The following is a 15,755-nucleotide window of genomic DNA, read 5'->3' as shown; positions in this document are numbered from 1 at the left end:
TAACAACTTAAATCTGCTGACTTCTGAAACCGCTACCTCAACTTCCATGTTAACTTAAAGTGACAGCGGTGGGACGGATACGTCGCTCACTACCGATTAGTTAAGGCTAAACAAACAATATAACCCCCCCTCGCACACAGAAATCAGCTCACACAATCCATCCATACACCCATTAGCTGTACCCACTTATCCTTTAGAGGGTCTGAGGGTCTGAAGCCGATCCCAGACACAATGTCAGACTAAATTCATTCTGATTCATCTGAAAACGTTCAAAAGTTGAGATGTTTATGCTGCAGTCACAATAAACAAGTACAAACTTCAAACTGAAGAAGTTGAAATGGTTTCATCAAATCCGCCCACTTTACAGCTTATGTCTAATTCACATTAGCAATACATTAGCACTGTGGCTAACATCGGAATTGTGTTATTTCCAGCCGGTTTACCCAATATGAGATTATAGGTCCTCCAACATGGTGGCCTGTCTCTGTTAAACACCTCGACTGTCCGAATGCTCGTTGCCGGGCCTCTGCTGCCCTGCCTCTGTGTGTATATCTATCCTGAGGGCAACTCTTCATCCCAAAACCCCTCATTTTGACAGAATGGAAGGGAAAAACAAGGAAACGGCAGCAAACAACAGTTGTACAAATTGACCAGTGCATTGTGTTTTTAAAAGTCCGGTTCAGCAGGTTCAGGAAATTTGCAAATCGAGTTCATACTTCACGCTCTCCTTTTGTTTCAAACCTGCATGTCTTGCAGGTGAGAACGTCTCTGCAGTCCCTCTGAAGACGAGGCTGAGTCCTCTGCATCCCAACGTCTCATTGACAGTTTTCCCGCTGTCCAACTGCAAACATCCCTCTTTTTGTTAGTCCAAATGAAGAGGGAGGCAGGTCCATCCAAGTCCAACTGGACACAGAGACAGAGGGACTCTGATTGGCTGATGCTGGCAGACCAGTACAGATCAGTCCTCCGTACAGAAACCTAGGCAGAGATACAGATTTCATATGAATGAATCGTTGTAGTCACATGACCAGCATACAGTCCTCTAAGATGTGACCTTCGGGGGCATTGGTGGAAGAAGTACTAGTATATATATTTTAGTACAAGTCTTACATTCAAGATTTCACTTAAATACAAAAGTATTAACAGCAAAATGTCCTTAAAGTGTTACAGTACAAGTACTTGTTGGGCTGAATGGTGCCTTTCACAGAGTTATAGTGTCATATATATATCGTATCATTGGAATATTATGACTGATGCTTTAACACCGAAGCAGCATTTAAATGTCAGAGCTGGTGGAGGTGGAGCACATTTTAACTACTTTAAATACTGTTGGGAAGTTGACTCTGCAGGACAGTATCATATTTTATAAACTGATCATATGTTTTGTTTGTAAAACCCTAATCTGTAAAGAAACCAGTCACTCCAGCTGTCAGATAAGTGTAGTGGAGCAGAAGTACGAAGCAGCATAAAACCGAAATACTCCAGTGGTTAGACAGCCTCTTTCAAGGATCTCTGCTATTAGCCAAGCCCCAAACTAACACCAATGGCTCAGATTTATTTACATGATAACCTTTGTTGTGTCTATTTTTTTTTTTAAACATGAGTTTAAACATGAGACGAAGCAGAGTGAGCGCTCAGTGCACTTGACATCAGAACTGATGGTCGGATGCTCGAATCGCACCGGAAACTCCCTCCGCCCACACATTTCTGACATCAGATCTGTGTCAGACCACTTCTGTTACTTTCCAGTCACATTCACACTCACTTCTTCTCTCTCTAGCTCTCTCTTTTCAGTCTTCACACAACTACTTCTCACGTGGACAACCGAGGACAACACTATGAATGTCTTCCAGTCTGAAAATGTGTGCCGTTACCCTCGTATTTAAAAGATTATCGCGTCTCCCTCCTCTCTATGATCACCAGTTATTCACGCCGCCCTCCAGTGTGTAAACACTTTTGCCTTTAGTCCCACACTCACTTCAGCTGAGATGATCTCTGCTGCTACGTCTGCGACTCAGCTTCTTGTTCTGCTCCCACCACCCTCCGGATGCTCTTGATTGACAGGTACATCTCCTCCTCGGGGTCGTAGTAATAAAACTTACTCAGGTAGGATATCAGCGGTCTGGAAAGAGGTGTTGATAAACATGAAACAATCAGCAATCAGCCAGGTGTCCCTCTGTTCCTTGTATTAGTACTTGTTCTGTGTGATGACATTTGAATCTGAATCAGTCAGCATGGCATATGCTAGAGAGTTAGCATGGGGCTAATTTTGCATAGTAGCACCATTAAAATCATGGAGGTCTGGACAAAATCTCCCCATCATCAATCATTTTAAGAGGCCCACTGTGTCTAAATCCTTCTCTAACTGATTTATCTGCGTAGAACTCAACACCTTGAAAATCCTGCAACACCTGGCCCTGACTTTTCAAATGGCTCAGTTTTGTGTGTTTATTGCGTCATGGTTTGTGGTGCAACAGGTGAGTATTTCGGCAGGTGCGTTATTTAAGTGGTCACATGACTGAGAGGAGCTGAGTACCTGGGCAGTGGAAGCTCCTGGATGTGGTCGATGCGGACCATTTGTCGGATGCAGAAGCGACAGAGATGTTGTAGTGACTTCACGTTGCTGAAGCGAGATACAGGATACAGCAGCTGAACCGGGGTGGGAGGAAGCCCTGCAACACACACACACACACACACACACACACACACACAGTCGTGTTTCCATCACTTCAGAGGACATTACCTTGACTTACATTCATTTCCTGGAGACCCTTATCCTGAAGCTGACCTTACCCTGACCTTAAACCAAGTCTTCATCCTAAAATTTAACGATTGACGTTATGGAAGTCCCCACAATGTGACTGTGTAAACAGATGTATGTCCACAAAACATAATACAAACACACACACACCCCACACATTTGTGTTACTGCACTTAGTCTTGTTTAACATCATCTCACAGTACAGGACAAGGCTGGTGTTTCTCTATATTCATATAGAGAGACCAAACCAACAATGTGTTAGTCCGTCTCTCAATACTTTTCTCACTTTTCACTGTCTGTGGCTCTCAGCTCCAAATCCATTCACTCTGAAGACATAAACCTTTAAAAACACATCAGAAATAGACAGTTTCATTTTTTTAATTTCCTGAAACAGCTGCTCACTGTAGTTTTTAACAAACGTTACTCAAACAGGAGGAAATTGTGCATTTGTTGGGGACTATTTTCAGCTGCGGATGAATCCATATTTGGTGCTCTAGTGAGTATTTGGGGCAGCAGGACGGTGTGTGAGTCAAAACAAACTACAGTGTGTGTGTGTGTGTGTGTGTTCATGGTAATGAAGGAACATGTCACCCGGTGACACTGTGTGGCTCACTGATGTGTTTGTAATGTGTTATTTTTATTGTCAGTGAACTGTGCCGCCATTTTGGCCAAGACATTCTCAAAAGAGTGACACCCTGATCTCAAGAGACGATCCTGGTGAAACTGAATCAAATTCATTTGAGGATACACTTCCTGATGTTAGTATAGCATCCATCAACATCTCCAAATCCTCCCAGCTCACTGCTGATGTTCTAAAACTGAACTGTGAGCTGAGCTGAGTTTCCAAACATCAATCAGTGGGTGGGAAGTGATGAGGTATTATACCCAAAATGAGGTATTATAACAAAATCAGTGTGCTTATCTTTTATGCAATGATGATTAAGATGATATAAAAGGCCAAGTATTACATTATTCTTACATTTCTTTTTATTTGAATCCTTAATATGAACTTAATTTAACTTTAATTTATCTTCACCCTAAACCAAAGCACCAACCCTTTCATTCTTTTGGGAGGATATCTAGTGATTGTAAACACAAAAACACACACTCACATGTACTTTAAAGACAAATATATAAGACAGACGTACTGTATGTAAACACAAACACATGCCGCTACAGTCATACTTACTTTGAGTATAAACCACACTCATAGATGCATTCTCACAATTATAAATCATGCACGGGCTGAATGCAGACATGCAGACATGCAGATATATTCCCCCTCTCCTCCGTCTCTCAGGCACTTCTCACTAAGTGGCAGCTCACATCCATTTTTGATCGGCTCTGGCTGCGTGCAGATATATGACCTATATTTTACCTGGGACTCTGGAGCGGAGAAAGTAGAGGAATTTGCCGTTCTTGGAGTGCATGATGGCTCGCTCGATAAACTCCACCACCGAGTGGCAGCGGTCCTCAAACTTCGGGTGGCACCACAAGCTGAACGTCCCTGGAGGTTAGAGAAATGTTTTCCTTTATCATCTATAAATCATACCCACATTAATTATGAAACGTTTGTATATTTACAGTATACACATAAGACCGGCCTGTATAAGTTAGCTGCCTCTATCAGCCTCTTACAGCATGACCCTCTTTGATGGGTTTTGACATTTTCTATTTCTTTCACAGCAAATGTTTCAAAGTGACATCCTCAACTTCCCCTGTTGTACATTTTATTTCTACTTTTGCATACGTGACCCGATGAGGGGCTTAATTCTGATTGGCTGAGAAGTGCTACAGCTGTGCAACAGTAGAGCTGCACAAAAAAAAGGGACTTTATTTACTGTAAAATTGTTACTTCTGGGAAAACAATACTGCATCTTTAATGTTGGCCTCATGCTGCACATGTTGGCATAAACAGAAACTTCAGTGGACAAACTATACTGACAACTGTTCCGCTCCTTATATCACAATTCGCCTGTTAGCATACGTACATATGCTAATTGGTACAAAACACATGGTACAGCTGAGGCTGATGGGAATGTCCTTCATTTTGAAACTCATAAGCTCATTAGGTTGTCGAGCTATTTCACTGAGTGAGCGACAACTTTGACCTGGTGATGGCGTTAAGATATTTAACTCTGAACCTCAAAAGTCAACCTCATGGTGGTGCTAGAGGAAAGGTCAGACGATCACCAAAGTTATTATTCATCCACTGGGGACCTTGACTCTCTGCATTCAATTTCAATAGCTGTCAATATATTTGACTCTGTACCAAAGTGGTGGACCGACAGACCGACACCAGTAGAGCCGTGATGCTAATGTGGCTTAAAACGGCCAAATGATGACTGTTTAATATAAGACTTCAGAATAAAAGCCTCTAATTTGGACAGAAAGCCCACTATCTATAACCAGCTGATGTGTGACACATACAGAGTGCGTAGACACAGCTGAATAAGTGTGTGTGCCTTCCTGTTGACTGCTCTGTGGTTGTTTATATGTGAAAGCCGTTTTGCCCTCGATTCATGTCAGGCCACGATGCGTTCATGCACACGTGATCGTGTTGATGTGAACGTGTTGTGTCAGTCGGGGCTGCACGTCTGAATAATGAATGTGTTTCCAGGCATGACTCCATAGCTTTATAATGGTGACTCATTAATGTAGAGCCCCATTTATGTATGTATGTCTGTGTGTGTGTGTGTGTGTGTGTGTGTGTGTCTGCCTGGTCACACACACATCCTCCATGAGTCACCTTGTTAGTTCGTCACACATGTGGCGTGTGTGCAAATACGTGTGTGGTGTTATGTGAGTTATTCATGCTTCAGTATTGTAGCGTGATCTTATTGGATCTCTATTAGGGCGTGTTTGAGTTTATTCTTGATTTATTTGTGTTCTGTTGTTTCTTCTTTCTTGTTATGGTCGCTGTGTGAAAAGCTACAAAAAAAAAAGGCTTATTACCTTGAAAATAAAAGCTTATTTTAAACCTTGAAGCCTTTTGAGCGGTGAAGGAGCAATTTTGTGTCTTTATACTAAAGAAACGACAGAAAAGTTGTGTTTCCTGAACTTATAATGCTAAAATGATCCTCTTCAGGTAAAGCTCGCTTTCTTGGCACAAACGTGATCGTTCGGTTGGTTTTTATTCATCACAAACAGACCGAATGTGTGAGAGAGTGTCCGCTTGTGTGTTTGTTATTTTCCTTCAGTCTCTCTTGTTTATCGTCTCGTCTCGGTATGTTAAAGGATACGTTTGCGGTTTTTAATGCCCTGTAAAGTCCTAAAAAGACTAACTTTGTGTGAGTGTGATTTTGCACAAAACGATGACTGTGGATTTTGTCCTTCATCTCTTCCACTGGAAGCAATGACAAAGGCAGGGATCCTTTAACAGCCTGTACGGACAGATGAAGCAACTGTCATCAGTTAGTTGACTAAAAACGGTTCCTGTTTTTTAAATTTACTACATCACAAATGTGTTCACATACAGTATGAACTCCATCCAGACCTTGAGAAGCGGCTGAAAGCTCAGGGAGAAGATGAAAGTATGTGTGTGTAAAGGTCTTCTGTGACTCATCGTGGTGGTGTGCCGTCATACATGTGGTTTGTGTCCATATTACATGCCTGAAGTGTAGAATGACCAGCGTATGGACGCACATATTTTGCATTATGAGTGTTTGTGTGTGTGTGTGTGTGTGTGTGTGTTGCTGTGAGCATGCATTATGCTTGAATACTTGCACACATATGCAAGCATAATGTAAGTTATGCAGGGAAATGTGTGTGTGTGTGTGTGTGTGTGTGTGTGTGTGTGTGTGTGTGTGCGCTCTTGTACTTCTCTCCTTGTGATTTGGAGTTTTAGACTCAGAATGAGGACATTTAGGAAAATAAGGACATTTTTGGAGAGTGAGAACATTTCGTCTTGTCCTCAGTTTTAAGGTGATGGTTATAATTAGGATTAGGTCACGCTTGGATTAAGGGTAAGTGTTGTAGCATGTAGCTGTGACGGTTTGGGTTAAGTTATAATTACACCTTCCTTATAGCCAGAAGAGTTTGCATGATGTCAGTTTCGTCAGACTCTACGCACAAACTGTAACATGTTCATCTCTGCGGATATAGACAGTTCAGTATCGTGTGCATCTGCTGGCAGCATCCGTGTCAGTTTGAGAATATCAAAGCTTTTAGTTTGACGGGGTTAGAGCCAGTGTACAAACGTGTGTGTGTGTGTGTGTCTCACCTCGGTAGTGCTCCATGCGTGTGTGGTGTGTGACGCCCTGCGACCTGAAGCTGAGGCTCAGGATGTATCGGGGGTCCGAACTGTCTCGGACCAGGAAGGATCCGTCCGGTTTCCCCTTCAGCTTCATCTCTGCGTCCTCCCAGTTCATCGGACCCCAGTACCAGCCGCACTGAAGGGAAACCAGTGAAACCTTTTCTTTATTTTCATCTTCAAAGTTCAACTTTCACTCAAACAAGCCAACACGCTTGTACCTGCAAGGACGGAGACCCTAAAGCTGCCCCAGAAACCAAAGCCTTCTCCAGAAACATCCACTTCCCTCAACACACTCATCTCAGGGGATGCAGCTTCCTTGATGCTCTCTGCAGTTACATTAAGACCTACGTCCTGTCAATCACAACCAATTAAAGCTAACGAACAACCCACGATGCTTCTGTCAACCGTAAACTCTAAAAGTTGATGGAAAACAAAGTTCGATTTTACACCAAAGCGTAAAGACCTGCTTGTTTAAACCTCAATGTCTTGTTTTCTTTTTCTGCATGTGTTAAATGAACAAGATACAACACACATTTGATGCTAAGCTATCTATTCCCCACTGCTTCCAGTCTTTACACTTAGCTAGGCTAAACTATTTTACAATAAACTAAACTGTAAACTGAATATCTTTTATCTTTTATAGTTTTTGGACAGTTGGTCAAACAAAACAAAAACAGCCACCTGAAGACGTCAACTTCAGGTAACTGAGACTGAGAAGAAAACTTTTCACTATTTTCTGACCAAAAGATTAATCGATGAATTGAGAAAACTTGCAGTGGTTCAGCGGATTCCCCGCATGAGCCAGCCAGCGTGAATCTACACCAAAATCAAAAAGACATACGTGATAACAAATGAACGTAGGGAAGTCTTTGATAATAGTCTTACCTTCTCCAGCTCTCTCAGACTGGCGGTGAAGTTGCTGGCCTCAGACCGCCGCAGGGCACACAGCATGGGGGGCGGGGCCTGTCTGGAAGGGGGTGGGGCATCAGACGGCGATGGGGTTGAATGAGGGAGGGCCCGGAGGAAGGCGTCTAAATCAAGGACAGAATGTCAGAGAAATTAAAGGCGCTGCGTGAAGCATCTTTAAAGTTCTCCTCACTTTCCGTGGAAGGAAAAATAAACTACACGGATACCTCAGCTGATACTTTTATATTTTCCTTTTTTTCAAAAAAGGATAGAATATTATTTGTATTCGCTAGAAGACATGTTTCCCCCCTTTTTTTTTTATCAAGTCCACATAATATTCAGCCATCAGCCGCTCAGTATTTAAGCTGTCTGTCCCTTCCAACATCTGGAGGGACCCATCGTGCTGTTAACTTGGTATTCTACTCAGAAAGTGGAAACTCGTTAGCTCAGCTTGCATGCTTGCTTGCTAACATTGGCGATCCCAGCTGGTTAACTTTGTCGAAGTGATATTCGAGCTACAGTATTACACTAATCAAATAACCAGCACCAACGTCGTCAGTCAGTGCGGAAATTCACGCACCTGGAGACACGAATGTAGGGGGCGCTATCACGGCAGACAAAGTAGTTTTCCCCAACTACACAAATCAAATCAAACACTAAGAATATCTTGATTTCTTTACAAAAATTCTGTTGAACTTAAGCAGCTTATTGAAATATAAATAATTTAGTGTATTTAAATGAGAGCATGGAGGAGACGACTGGTCACTTCGCTGAATTAGGACTACTTCTCCCATCAGCCCATTGCTTCTTGATGAACATGTTGGAACTTCATTTTCCATCGATTGTTTACTCGTTCAACACCAGAGACTCGGTTTGTTTAGTTTTCACAGCAGCGCTCACTTCCTGTTTAGTGCCAGGAAGCAATCGAGTTGATTCACCGACACGTCTTACCATTGAGGCTGAGACTGTGCTGGATGGTGGCGTGGGAGGGAGGAGGAGGAGGAGGGAGAGGCAGGGGGAGGGACTGCAGGGAGGCGCCCATAACACTCACTAGGAAGGGCCCAGGCTGAGGCCCGGCTATGTCATCTGGAGGAAGGAAAGGAAGGAAGGAAGGAAACAAGGACAGGAGGGGAGAGGGATGGGAGGAGGGAGGACAAAGACAGGGAAGAAAGCAAAGAACGTGTCAAGAGGAAGAGAGAGAGTGAAAGAAAGAGGGAAAAGGAAGGAAAGATAAACGAAGGAAGGAAGGAAGGAAGGAAGGAAGGAAAGAGCTTTTCAACACCATCACACAGAAAGCCTCAGTCCACCAAATTAAAAGACCTCTTTCTTAATATTGACCAAATCCCACGAAAAGATCAAAACAGTGACGGTATCTTCAAACATGTATTGTGTATCACAGCCTGACGTATCTTCTTCCTCTGAGCCATAAAAACCTTTAAAACAAAATAGTCCCCAACAAATGCACCATTTCCTGTTTTGAGCGTCGTTTGGTGAAAACTACAGCTGTGACCGGCTGTTTAAGGAAATGATTGAGCCTTTTTTAAAGATGAAACTATATCATTATCTCACGGTCTGTAATGTTGTCAACATTATCATTTAAAGCAGACCAAGACGATGCTTAAGCCCTCTGCTTATGTGGGTCAGAAAATAACACCGGCTCGGAGCAAAACTATGCATTTGAAAGGTCAGAGAGTGGCCATGACATTAACAATGGGGGGACATTAATGCCCTGATATTTAGGAACATCATTTTTACATTTCACATTGTTTACAATTGATTTCTTGTGAAATATTGATGCTCTAGTGTTGGTACAGTCCTCTATCTGTCTGTATGATGAGTGTAAATCTCTGATTGGGTGATTGGTTGTAGTGCATTTGGTGAACAAACAAGAATCAGATTTGACAAAATCAACGAAGCAAGAACAAAAAGGACAAACATGCCCCTAAAAACAACAAACAAGAAAATAAAAGCCGGTATTTATTTACCCTGGAACAGATTGTTCCTGTGAAGAGAGGAAAACTGTTTTTCTCATCGATTGCAGATTTCAAATTAAATCTGTAGTTTGCGGCTGACCTTTCAAAGCTTCTCCAATCACATTACAGCAGAGTACAAAAACCTGTCTGCGTCTGTTTCTGGAAATGTCCGACTGATAACAAAATTGATAAGTAAGTATTTGATGTAAAAATATTAAGAGAAACTGCCAGAGCTTCCTTTTCATCTAAATTTAGACAGGCTAACGTAAAGCTCTGTAAAGCTCAGTCAGGACCGCCTGTAACTGTATTTATCATTTACCATTTGATATCATGTTAATCAGAGTGTGTGCGTGCAGAGTGAATAAGATGAAGGGAGAAAGAGAAGCAGAGACAGACAGGAAGGAGAGAAAAGTACCTAACAAACTGAGACTTCGGCGTGGAGGGGGGGGAGGCGTGGGAGGGTGTGGCGTGTTCGTCCCTCGCCGCGAAATATCCACATCCACCAGGGAGACAGTCTCACCTGAAGCCAGAAAAGTGGCAGCGGAGAAAAGAAAGGAAAAGTTAAGGAAAGCAAAACAAAGATGCCGACAGCAGAGTAAGAAAAAAGTAAAACAGGCATCTGTGATTGTGTGTTGTTTTGTCTGTGCTGCAGAGTGCCATTAAAGCTGCACCAGGCAGGATGTTTATGGAAAATTACACCAAGCTAATCAGCCTAAATCACTGCAATAAAGACGAACATCCCATCCCCGCTAATTGAGATGCTGCAGATTCACTGTTTACCAAAGTGAAATTCTGCAGTTGGGGACGGTTACTGGCAGGGAAAGAAACAAATTCAAATGTAAGAGCCAAATCCCCACCGTCTCCTAAACAGCAGAGAAAGCTGGACTCACCCGCTTTACATCTCTTCTTCTATCATCTCTTTTCTTCTTCTTTTTTGGTGGTGAAACATCACAGAGCGGCTGGGTTGGTAAACACCAGCACGCTGTGCGCAGGACTTCTGGGGGTTTTAAGTCCCCAAGATTTCAAACAACTCAACCTTGCTCCCATGTGAAATGTTGCCTGCATGGTGCAGCTTTAATGTTTCTGTCTAATTGGTGGTTAGCCCTGTGCAGAGCATGTGTTCATTAAACTACAAACTACAAAAATCATCAGATTCAAGCAAATCTGAGATCTACGAGCAATGTGGGACACCAGAATGTACTTCTGAGCCCTGCAGAGGTTGTGGGCCGAATCTTATAAAGTCAGCTAAAAAATTATTTTGCCAGCTGATCTACAAACATCCTCACCCATCTTACCTAAAGGCCTTTTTGCTAAATCCTGTCTTCTCTTATCTGGTGCACCAGTTAAAGTGTCTGACTCGTGACAACAGTTAAAGATACTATGTGGAGGTTTTTTTTTTACATGTATTTACATGTATGAATCACTGTAATAGAACTTAAAAAGAGTCCTTCCCAAACTCGGGACGGTTTTTCCAGGAAAATCCAAAGGATGTGACGTTATGCACGTTCCCGAACGCCTGAGCCTCTCTTCAGCTCCATGTTCAGCTCCCCTACAGCGCCAACACTGTGCAACACTAGCTAGCATCAGCTTAGAAATGGGGTCTGCTAACGTCAACAAACTACAAGCGCCCACCAGCTAACTAACTAGCTAACGTAGCAAAATACCGTCTTGAGTGGATAACGTGAGCTAATTCATTCTGGTTGGTAAATTGACTACCTTGCCGTTTGCAAACCAGCTAACAATACAATGCAACCAACAACAGATCCATGCAGCTACTTACAGTTACAGCTAGCTAGCAAAATACTATCTGAGGGGATCTGTTAGTTAGCTAGTTTGCCAAATTACTCCACCAGCTAACGTTATCCATGATACTCGCTGATGTATTGTGACAAATGGTGTTGATTTTAGCCAACAATAAGTTGCTAACTAAACATGCTTTCCTCTAACCAAGAGCAATGCAAGGCAGCGGTGGACAACTAGCTAACTGTAACCTAAGGTGAGGTTAGCCACCTAGCCGTAACTTAGCGACGCGGCATGGATCTGTCACTGCACCTACCTGTAGTTGGTCAGTATATTTAGGCTACCTCTTCAACTTAAATACCTAAATACAAAGCGTGTATGAATAAGTTTGGAGTTATAGGAGGCACCTCTGATGAAGCTACATGCTAGCAGTTTCCACTTTCCCAATCCAGCTATTTCCCACACATCCTGTAGCAAAGAGCATCTTTGTGGTGTTTAGTTTGTCCCTATCTTTAAGATTCAAATCTTCTAAGTAGCAGTAATAAGTAAAAATGCACAATTATTATCAGCAATATTAGAAAAATGACTAATTTTGCAGAATAATAATAAGAAGCAGCAGCCAAATGTATTTCTTACAGTCTGGCAACCCAAACATTGTCTGTGTTAAAGATTAATAAGCCATTAGCTATGTCTCTTAAACACTTTATAAAGTCTTGTTAGAAAGTGGGCCCCGGCAGTTTTTGTGTTGCTGGAGGTGGAATTAATTTTTAACTATACTGTTGGGGCCGTTTGTTTTACGCCAATTCATCATGGCTCATGAGTTCGTTCCACGTTTTAGAATCTTAACCTGCAAAAGTACGTCTGTCAGACGAATGTAAAATGTGGAGTGTGTAAAGTAGCATAACATGGAGATAGTCATTCAAATCGTACTTCAGGAAGAACTTGAGTAAATGTTCTTTGTTTCTTCACTATACAGCGGTGGAAAGATTCAATACAGCAAAGTTTCTTTACCTTAAATGACCCACAACATCAGCCTGATCAAAATGTTCTTTCAAAAGTGGATTAATCGAGAAAACAACGTGAAAAGAAATCTTTAGTTGCAGAGTTTGGAGTGTCCTGTGCGCTGAATGAAGTTTCAGGGGGGGTTTAAAGCATTTCTGAGGGGAACCAGAGTTACGACCGAGCGGCCCTTACCAGTGAAAGCAGAGAGAGAGGCAGAGAGGGAGGCAGGGGAGAAGGCACTGTGGGCCCTGGTCAGTCTGGGCTGGCTGTGGCTGCAGGACAGACATGAAGACGGGCAGAAGAAGAAGAAGGAGAACATGAGAGGAGAGCTACAGTGCAGAGAAGAAGTATTAGTTGCAGCAGAGTTTCAGAGAATTAGCTCTTTCAGCATGAGTGTGTGTGTGTCTGCAGTTTCGGGTCCTGCAGCTTTTTTACTTTTTCCGTTTGATGCTCTTAGCTCTGGCAGTCAAGACTTCTGAAGCTATGTTTTTTTAATCACAGCCTTCCCTCAGTGTGCCGCCGTGAATAATGACTAAGCAGTGAGTTGGATGGAGGGTGACAAGCCACAAAGGTTTGAAAAATCTCTGCATCTAATAACATGCAGCACTAAAAAGTTCTTGAGCGTCTGAGAGAAAGCCAATAAGCTGCCAGTCGAAGGAGTAAATTCAAGCCATTAGAAAACAATGACTGCCCGGCTTCTAAAAGAAAATAAAGTCCACAGCAGAACGGAAAAAACACTTGGAAAGGAATCAACATGTCTGGAGTCTGAATGCGTCTTCATCAGGGCACAAACACTGTATTCAAACATGTCTGTGTTCTTTTAAAAGTTTCCACTTGGACTTCCAGTTCTTTTTCTAAGCTCAACCTTTTCTGTTTTTTGTCCTTAAACTTCCTGACCTGTAGATTTGTTTTGACCTTGTCAGTTGTTGGACTCCCTTTTCTGGGAGTTTCTTATCAAAAGGCTAAATACAACAGAAGAAACACGTGAAGGGAAAGCAGAAATATTACACTTCCATTTCTGGTCACTGCTGATTTTGTAGTGCTTGGTTCAGATCTTGGCCTTGATTGAATGGTTGATAGTGATAGTGGGGAATAAGAATAGTACATTGTAAGACTAATCTTGGACTGTCCAGGGCTGCTCACCTGTCTGTGTCCTGCTCGGCACCAGCGGTGCTCGCCATGTCCAGCAGACTCCCGGCAGAAGATACTGAGTAGGTCACCGAGGGCCTCTTGTCCAGCAGGTGATTGGAGCCGCTGCAGCTTTTAGTCCGGAACAGTTTACTCAGGCGGATCTTTAACGAGCCCTTTTTGGACTTCCCTGGAACTTTGAGCGTTTTTTCCCCACCCGCGCTCCAGCCTGTGGGAGTCCGCGGCGCACTGGCGCAGCGCTCCGGCCGCCTTCTGGGTGTCGACGCCTGGCTCAGGTTTGGGCTTGTGGCCCAAGGGGAGCTCTGGACCGGTGTAGGTGACGGTGACATGGCTGAAACCTGGGCGACAACCTCTGTATCCCCGGAGCTTACCTGCGAGAGCCGGCTGGCCAGGTTCCCGTGGAGGCTGCACACCTGCGCGCCAAGGTGCGCTGCCGCCGCCGCCTCGGTCGCCGCCGGGGCCATCCCCTCCACCTGCCTCCTCAGCTCCGCTTGGAAGCTGCTGATGGAGAAAGCCCCGGACATTTTCTGGACTATTTCCCTTTTCCTGTTGAGTAAAAACTCGCGGCGTCCGTGCTCATCATCCGTCTCTCCCTCCGGGCACTCGTCCATGCCCAGGCCGGTAACGTCCCCGCTCCCCAGCCCCTCTAGGACCAACAAAGCATCGCTGGTCTCTGTCGGGTCATCCCCGGGCTCTACTCCCCCTCCTACCGGCCCGTGTGCACCCTGACACGAACACTGCGGGAGCTCCCCTGCTTTGAACAGCATCTTGGGTACCGCGCCGACCCCCAGCTCCCCAAACCGTCGGGCCAGCTCAAACACGGCTCCCTCTCTGTCCCTGGTGGCGCATCCCCATTTAGAGTCAATCACGGTGAGGGGGTTGGATCTCTCCGACAACAAGGGCCACTCGGGCGGGGTAGTGATGAGTCGATGCCGGCGGCATAGCTCCGCAGCTCCCTGCATCTCCGCAGTGACGGAGAGCGGCGGGTGCGCTCCCCATGTCCGCTCCAGCAGATTCTGCTGCTGCTGCTGAACGTCTGCGGGACTCAGGGTGTTGTTATTGACAGTCGGGCCGGAGCAGCCAGACCCCGGGCTCTGGTCCAAACCCAGAGCATCCCTCGGCTGATTCCGACGGTCTAATTCTAAAATCCCTTCTCCGTTCCGCATTATATTGGAGAAGACCAGCAGCTGAGGCCGTAGGCCGGGGCTGGGAGCGAAGTCAAAGCCCTGGGCCTCCATGGGGCTCTGCGGCGCAGGAGGTGCGGACAGCGGGTCTCGCTTCTCCGTCACCCCGGTGTCAGGTGCAGCCGTGCCCTCGCCGCTCGGCTGGGCTTTGTTCAGGCGGCTGCTGGGATGCTCGAGGCCCGCGGTCGGATCTCGGGTGATATCCAACCCCGCTTTAACGCCGCTGTGAGCCAGGACCTCCTTCCCCAGCCCTGCCACCACTCCTCCCGGTGGCAGATTCCCGTTTTCTGCGTCCAAGCGGTCATCCTCGGCCGCGGAAACCAGGCGCATCAACACGAAATCGGGCGACATATCTTGCGCGTTGTTCATAATTATTCCTCAGGATCGCGAAATGAGAATGATTCGGCGATCTGCTCTTCACATAGCAAACCGCGGAGATCTCCTTCCTATAATAAAGAAAGGGCCGAGCCGCCGCTGCCTCCCATAAACAGGCAATGAGCGAAAATGCCAAAAAATATATCAGGCGATTTTTTCATCCTCCTCCTCTACGACAGGACAGCATCCATCTGTCAGATATCGGGGAAATGAGTGCAGCTCGCTCCCGGCAGCAGGCGGACCCCTGGGTCAGACATGCGGTCTGATCTGAGCAGAATAAAAGCCAGTAGAGTCTCCGGTCAGTGACCACAGTCTGCCTCCGTGTTCCCAGCCAGGCCCCACCCGCTCCTCCTCCGCTCAGCCCATAACACCGCTTTATGAGCGCCGATGATGAGAGCTATAAATTAGTC

At 44.8% G+C, this 15,755-nt stretch overlaps 1 protein-coding gene across 1 annotated transcript; it reads right to left on the bottom strand.

Annotated features, from left to right (window-relative positions):
- Positions 1-2,001: 2,001 nt before the first annotated feature.
- On the bottom strand, positions 2,002-15,339 carry socs7 (suppressor of cytokine signaling 7). The gene is made up of 9 exons (XM_070920639.1): positions 13,781-15,339; positions 12,830-12,909; positions 10,311-10,415; positions 8,874-9,008; positions 7,902-8,047; positions 6,984-7,152; positions 4,140-4,268; positions 2,537-2,672; positions 2,002-2,122 (listed from the first exon to the last, which is right to left on the bottom strand). Exons 1-9 carry the CDS (start codon positions 15,337-15,339, stop codon positions 2,002-2,004), a joined length of 2,580 nt encoding a protein of 859 aa, XP_070776740.1.
- Positions 15,340-15,755: the final 416 nt, after the last annotated feature.

Source organism: Enoplosus armatus, chromosome 2 (assembly GCF_043641665.1).
Source record: "Enoplosus armatus isolate fEnoArm2 chromosome 2, fEnoArm2.hap1, whole genome shotgun sequence".
In the NCBI taxonomy this organism is placed as follows: domain Eukaryota; kingdom Metazoa; phylum Chordata; class Actinopteri; order Centrarchiformes; family Enoplosidae; genus Enoplosus; species Enoplosus armatus.
Note: the sequence above shows the minus strand (reverse complement) of the source record. Positions and strands in the feature narration are given on the sequence as shown.